Consider the following 6,943-nt stretch of genomic DNA (forward strand, 5'->3'; position numbering starts at 1 on the left):
AATTTTTATGCATAAATATAATTTTTCTATTTTGTCTATTTGGGTGGAAGAAAAGATATATATGCAAAAGAACATAAGAAACAGTAATTAACATATAAACAAATATCATTAAATGAAAGATCATGATTTTAGAAAATTCAAAGAAAAGAACAATCGATTTTGAAGTTCATATTATGGAGAAATAGCAATTACAAATTTATTTAGGGATCAAAAAAAGAGAAAGATGAACCATACATGTGTTTGGCACGTAATGTAGCTGGCCATATGTTTATGTTACACATATTTGTCGCTTTAGTTTTCACAAAAGAAGCTGCACCCCAATGGAACTTGTCGCTTTATTATTACACATATTACCACATCATATTCTAGTTATGCGTAATAACGCACCTCAAATTTGAACACACCCCTATGTTATATGAGAAAATAACAAAAAACATGTTTCTTTATTCTCTACTTAGGTGTAAGAATATAAGCCAAATAATAAAAGTCCAAGAAATAACAATTAAGATACAAACAAATGTCATTAAATAAAAGATCCCGATTTTTAAAAAAATAGAAAAAAAGAATCATCAAATTTAGAGTTTTTATGAAGGAGAAATACCAATTACGAGCTTTAATTACAGATTAAAAAGAGAAAATATATTCATATTGGATCTCATTGTGTTGGATTAATTCTAGACAACACAATAGTTTGAACGGATTTAAAAATAGATTTGCAGTTTTTTTAGTCTAATCTTAGGTATAGGTTGTAGTATCTGAACTCACACCACACACACTCCCTATCTAACTAGAAACTACAACCTATATACACACACCTACTGAATGCAAAGTGACAGCCACGCCATCCCATTATGATCTACAGACGCTTGAGGCTTCAAGAAGAAAATCCGAGATAATCCCGGCCAAGTGCGGTGCGGGGGTTCAAACCCCCGCCGGCTGCCTCCCACGACGGGGAGCTTGCCACTGGGCCACTGGCCCGTCCGCAAATAGATTTACTGTTTGAGAGAGAAAGATGTTTAAAATTTGAATACAAGAGCAACCTCCACCCACTAGAGCCAACCATAAAATGACACGTGTCCTATGTACATGTGCAAGCATCCTGCCCGCAAAATCAGAATTAGAATCCAACGATGGGCAAGAGTTGCACGAATCTTCAATATTGAAAGATGAATAACAAAAAAAAATTCCAGAAGACCACAGACATATATTGCCGCCCATTCGGGCAGAATTGGATCTAATGGTGGATAAGAGTTGGATGTTGGAAAAATCTCCAACATTAGAAGATGGACTAGAAACATGTGCGCGGCGTCACCGCGCACTGCTTTGAGCATAAATATATCTATCGCGTAGTGTAGTTTGGGGCTTCGAACCCATTGATGTTAATATACTTGATCTATTTGGTGGACTAAAAGTTCTTTCAAAGAAACATAATAGACGCTATGGTTATGGATCTCCTATTTTCTCGTAGGAGTGCAGCAGGTCACATTCTGTAAATTATCCAAAAAGATCTCCGAATACCTACTAGATCCACTCTCCATGCATTTGCTATTTTTATAATAGCAGAAATCCTCTATCTGTGGAATACCAAAGAAATCGCTCTCCTGTTGCTATCTTTTTTTTTTTGGTCGTATGCAAGCCTAACAAAGTAAAACACCAAGAAATACTACTAAGCGTGATGTACCATGCAACTGAAGGCTGAAGTTGTCAACTCTCGAGAAAGGCCGACCACCTTAGCTCCAAATCTTTGGATATATCCATTATGATTGTATTATGTCTCTATCTAATTTAGCGGCTCCCGGTAGTATGTGTCTGATTAACAAGTTTGCTCAGGTGAGTATAATAGAAAGTTTCCTTTATGCAGGTTCACCTATAGCAGGGCTTTTGAGAAGATGAAGTTAATAGATCCAGCTTTTCCTCTCTCTCTAAATTACGTACAATCTGCCTTAAGCATGATGATTAGGAAATTATTAGGTAGCAATGCAACTACAGGCCTTTCCATTTGCTGTGAAAATGTGTATATGCCCATTTCTCATCAAAGACTATCATTATATAGCTTTTCTTATACTTATTAAACCCTATGTACAGGAGCTCATCAACCATGCAGTAACTTTGATCAGAAGAGCTCTAGTGCAGTAACCTAGTACTATGCAGATAAGTAACGTATTATGCTTCTCTCTAACTTAATCAAACCTTCAGAAATCATGTAATTTATATATGGGCAGATAGTTACAGACATATGTGCTAGCTAGATCTATGTAGAGTCCATATCAGTCTCATTTTCAATGACAGTTACTTCATAAGGCATGTTATGCAAATACAAGTTACAGTTTCATATCTTATTGTGCATTATGTAGTTAGGATAATAATTATATGAATATACTAATTTTCAATGGCAGTCATGTCATGCATGTGAAGGCTTAGTTTTAGAACCTACTGTGGACTATGTAGTTCAGATAATAATCGTAGGAGAGTATTCATTTTTTTCGCGAACGTGTTTTAGCACATATTTTATTAAGAAAAAAACAGATTACAAACATAACTTAACTTGATGCTAGCCGAACAGAAGTTGAACAGCTGCTCTGCCTGGGGCGGCCCAACCGCACGCTCGCACGAGCCCAGCACGCCGTCCGGGAGAAGGACGCGCTCGCCGTGCTCGAGGCCTACTGCGGCCTTGTTGCCGAGCAGGCGACGCTCGTCGATGCGTGCACGGAGTGCCCGAGGAGCTGCGGGAGGCGGCAGCGGGGCTCCTGTACGCCACCGCAAGGTGCGGGGGCCTGCCGGAGCTGCAGGAGGTCAGGGGCTTCCTTGCCGCCAAGTTCAGCAGTGACTTCATCTCCGTCGCATCTGAGCTCCGCAGCGGCTGCGGGGTCAACCCCAAAGGTGAGCCATGATTAGAGTCCGGCGGCTGATGGCGTGGCATGAGACAACAGCAGAGCTTGCTCGATTTGAGCGTGGAAGAAGCCACAGCCACAGCTGGCTGATGGAGTGGTGGCCTGGTGGGAGGAGCAGCGGGGAAGGATGGCCGCGCGCCGCGACTCGCGACGGGAACGCCGCCGCCTGGCTCGAAGCTTCGGGAAGATAGCCGAGGAACGCTGACCCGTGCGCGCTGGTTTACACCATAGATGCAAGATCCAAGGGTCGAGCTTTGGAGGTGATGTGGCCCAATCAGGGCTCAAAAAGTTCACCAAATTTAGGTCTATAGAAATAACAAAATATTTTTAGAAAGATACATAGGATCCACGGACATATATTTGCTGTCCACTCCGGCGGCCTAGATGCTCCGTTGCGTAGTATGACAGCCCATGAGCGACAGAAAAGGCAATGTGATATTCAGCCTGCCCAAATCCAGCAACATCCATGTGGGTGATTCAGTAGACAATCGCACTTGTCTTCCTCTGCTTCAAGTAAAGCGTGATTGCATGAAGAACTCCGCCAGCGGTCATATTCAGGTCCGCCTTCTGAGTTTGGGCGAATGTCCCTGCTAGTTTCTTTTGCATGTTTTGCAAGATGATTGTAATCATTTCGATGAATGAATGAAGAAGTTAATGCCCCCCCCCCCCCCAAAAAAAAAAAAAGAGTTTGTGGTCCTTCACTGAGTGCGACGGCAGGAGATCAACCTGAAAATAAGAGGCCTATGTCTGATCATGAAGTGTTCGTGCATCGGCTGCCCTTTAATCGAGCATCTCAGGCCTGACAAAGAACTAGGAGCCATGCTGCGAAACTTATCAGATCGACAGTTGCAAAGCTTGCATTTGCCACTGATCCATCTCTGGCACTGATTGTGCAAATTCTCAGGCATTTTAACGCTTCCTGACACAGAAGATGCACTGACAATAGCTAGACAAGATGTCTGAAATCTGCAGAAACACAGACTTTAGTGGTAAGATGATTCGATTATTCAGCAACACAACAATCATACAACAGGGGGATTATTACCTATATTCCTCCTCATAAACACATCACAAATACATATAGGAATCACACCGGTAGTAATTCACTATCAGTACACTGATCTTTGGTATCAGCCTTCAGCAATGTCAGCTCCCTCCGACATTGGTAGATGACCTGCAGTTGCCTAGGCACTTCAAGACCTATGCGGCAGTGGGGGATTATTACCTATATTCCCCTTATGAACACACCAAACCAACAAATCTGTAGTAGTATAATTCGTATCATCTGCTTCGTGTCAACGTTCAATGTCAGCTCCCTCCGACTTTGGGGACGTCGGATTGGCGACCGAGTAGCCACCTCGGACGTCGTCACCACAGGAGAAGGCGATCTCCTGCAGCTTCATGGACGCACTGGAGCTGAACACCAGCAGCGGCTTCTTGCGCGGCACGGGCGCTGGCTCTGCCTCTCGGTTCAGGATCTGCACCACACGCCGCATCGCGGGCCGCTCCTCGCAGTTGGGGTTCGCGCAGCTCAGCCCCACGAGCAGCAGCCGCAGCATCTCGTCATGGTCGAACTCGCCAGCCAGCCGCGCATCAGCGGCCTCGATGAGCTTGTCCTCGCCGTGGAGGCGCCACACCCAGTCCACCAGGTTCACGTTCTTGCTGCCGCCGCTCTCGTCCTTGTCGATGGGCCGCCTCCCGCAGCACACCTCGAGGACCACCACGCCGTAGCTGAACACGTCGGTCTGCTCCGTGGCCTTGCCGGACTGCAGGTACTCCGGCGCGAGGTAGCCCATGGTCCCCGCGGTGAGCGTGGACACGGGGCTCTTGTTGTGGTCCATGAGCCTGGCGAGCCCGAAGTCGCCGAGGCGCGGGCTCAGGTTGCCGTCGAGCAGGATGTTGCTGGTCTTGATGTCGCGGTGGATCACGCGCTGCTCGCACTCCTGGTGGAGGTACGACAGCACGGACGCGATGCCGGCGGCGACCGTGTACCGCTGCGGCCACGACAGCGTGCACGGCTCGCCGTAGAGCGCCTTGTCGAGGCTGCCGTTGGGCATGTACTCGTACACGAGCAGCAGCTCGCCCTTGTCGTCGCACCAGCCCTCGAGCTGGACGAGGTTCTTGTGGCGGAGGCAGGCGATGACGGAGAGCTCGGCGACGAACTCGCTCCGGCTCTGGTGCGCCTGCGTCGACCGCTTCACGGCGTAGGTGGTCGTCGCCGCGCCCGGCATGGCGGCCTTGTACACCGTCCCGAACGCGCCCTTGCCGACGACCCGGCTCGCGTGGAACCCTCTGGTGGCCGCGCTCAGCTCCTTGTAGCTGAACTTCCTCGGGCCCTTGAGCAGCTCCGGCGAGAAGGCGCCGTCGTTCCTGGCGGTGAGCTCGATGAGCTTCTTGATGGACACCCAGGCGAAGAACACGAAGGCGACGGCGAGCGCAACGGGGCCGAGGATGCCGAGCGCGAGCCCGACCCTCTTGTGTGGGGCGGTGGAGACCGGCACGGCCTGCTCCGATGTGTTGCTGGTGGCGTTCGACTCGAACGAGGAGGCGTAGGCCGTGGACGGGAAGCCGAACGTCTGGAAGGTCCACTCCTTGATGATGTGCTGCTGGGTGCTCCCCTCCGTGGACGCCGAGAAGCCGACGTACATCTGCCCATTGAGGTACGGCGAGAGGTCGACGGCGACGGAGAGGACCGGGCGCTTCGGCTTGGCGGCCGTCGCGTAGCTGAGGAACACCTCCAGGCGGCGGTCGGCGCTGCGATAGTCGATCCAGGCCGTGGTGAGTTTGCCGCTCTTGAGGTCGATCCCGGAGGCGGCGAGGTCGGCCGCGGCGGCGGACACCGGCGAGCCGAGGTCCAGCCCGACGTGGTTGTCGCTGGGGTCCGCGAACTCCGGGTTGGCCATGGTGTCGAACTCGACGGCGACGATGGCGGACCCGTTCTTGGCGGGGCCGCCGGAGGAGTTGAATAGGCCGAGGTAGCCGCCGGTGGTGCCGAGCGTGGCGCGGCCGGGGGAGACGAAGAAGGCGATGCCGTCGCCCCCCGCGGCGCCCGCGTTGGGGTTGGCGATGACGAAGGAGAATTTTACGGCGAACGACGCGACGGCGGTGGCGTTGGTGGTGGCTGCCCCGCCCCGGAACGCGACGGGCTGGGTGCAGAGGACGGAGCCGGCGCTGGAGGACGGCACGCCGGTCTCCCGCGTGAGCCCGACGGAGCCGTTGCGGAGGAAGGAGTCACCCAGCAGCGTGAGGTCCGCCAAGGACAGCGTCGCGGAGTCGATGCTCACGTTCTTGGCCGCCGCCGCCGCCGCCGCCGCCGCCGCCACCGACGATGCCGTCTCCAAGGCAGCCGCGGCGGCGGCGGCGGGCGGCGCCGGGAGCGTCAGCAGCAGGAGGAGCGGCAGCAAGCGGAGGGCAGCGGTGGCCATAGGTGGTGGAGGGAGGAATCCGGGTCATGGGAGGTGATGTGGGGCGCGCGCGAGCGGTTTAATGCGAGCTGGGTTTGTGAACACGAGGAGCAGAGGCGGAGCAGAGCATGGTGGGATGTGGGCAGCAGCAGGCAGTGTGGGGCGGAGGAAGGGGAATCCGTGCGGGCGCGCAGGGGAATTTGGGGTGTTTTTTTATGGGCGTAACGGTCGGGTTGACGCGTTTGAACGCCAACGGTCGGGGAGGGCTGCCGACCTATGGGCGGGATTGAAGTGGGTCAGCCAGGCCCAGGTGCCGCTGGACAGGTTCTTTCTTTCCAGGGATGAAGCCGTGATGTGGCGCACGTGCCTAGCGATGAACACACATTGGTCGTGTTTGGATCCAAAAGATAGAGCTAATTAGCTCAAGCAAATAGCCCTCCAATAAAATAACTCTTAATATGTTTGGATCCAAGAGCTATTTAGCCTTTAAAGCATATTTTCCCAATCATTGGAGCTCTATTACATCTCTTGCTATGGTGGGCCCCACCTAAAATAGCTCAAATAATCACCTCTTGGGTGGGATAGTTTTTTGAGGTAGACTATTTGCAAATAGCAAAGAATTAGCCCTCATGTTCGGAGATTTTGAGC

The 6,943-nt window shown here is 51.1% G+C and overlaps 1 protein-coding gene across 1 annotated transcript; it reads right to left on the reverse strand.

Annotated features, from left to right (window-relative positions):
• Nucleotides 1–3,873: 3,873 nt before the first annotated feature.
• Nucleotides 3,874–6,490, reverse strand: LOC120703372 (probable L-type lectin-domain containing receptor kinase S.7). Its single transcript, XM_039987417.1, has 2 exons — nt 6,265–6,490; nt 3,874–6,195 (listed from the first exon to the last, which is right to left on the reverse strand). Exons 1-2 carry the CDS (start codon nt 6,314–6,316, stop codon nt 4,187–4,189), a joined length of 2,061 nt encoding a protein of 686 aa, XP_039843351.1. The 5' UTR covers nt 6,317–6,490; the 3' UTR covers nt 3,874–4,186.
• Between the last annotated feature and the right edge of the window lie 453 nt (nt 6,491–6,943).

The sequence above is a fragment of the Panicum virgatum genome, chromosome 4K (genome assembly GCF_016808335.1).
Source record: "Panicum virgatum strain AP13 chromosome 4K, P.virgatum_v5, whole genome shotgun sequence".
Classification (NCBI taxonomy): Eukaryota; Viridiplantae; Streptophyta; class Magnoliopsida; order Poales; family Poaceae; genus Panicum; species Panicum virgatum.

Bases quoted from the DNA above. Each gene is read 5' to 3' on its own strand.
- LOC120703372 (XM_039987417.1), bottom strand. From the start codon at position 6,316: ATGGCCACCGCTGCCCTCCGCTTGCTGCCGCTCCTCCTGCTGCTGACG. The intron at 6,196-6,264 runs CGGCGCCGCCCG...CGGCGGCGGCGG, and splicing joins CCTCCTGCTGCTGACGCTCC to CGGCGGCGGCGGCCAAGAAC.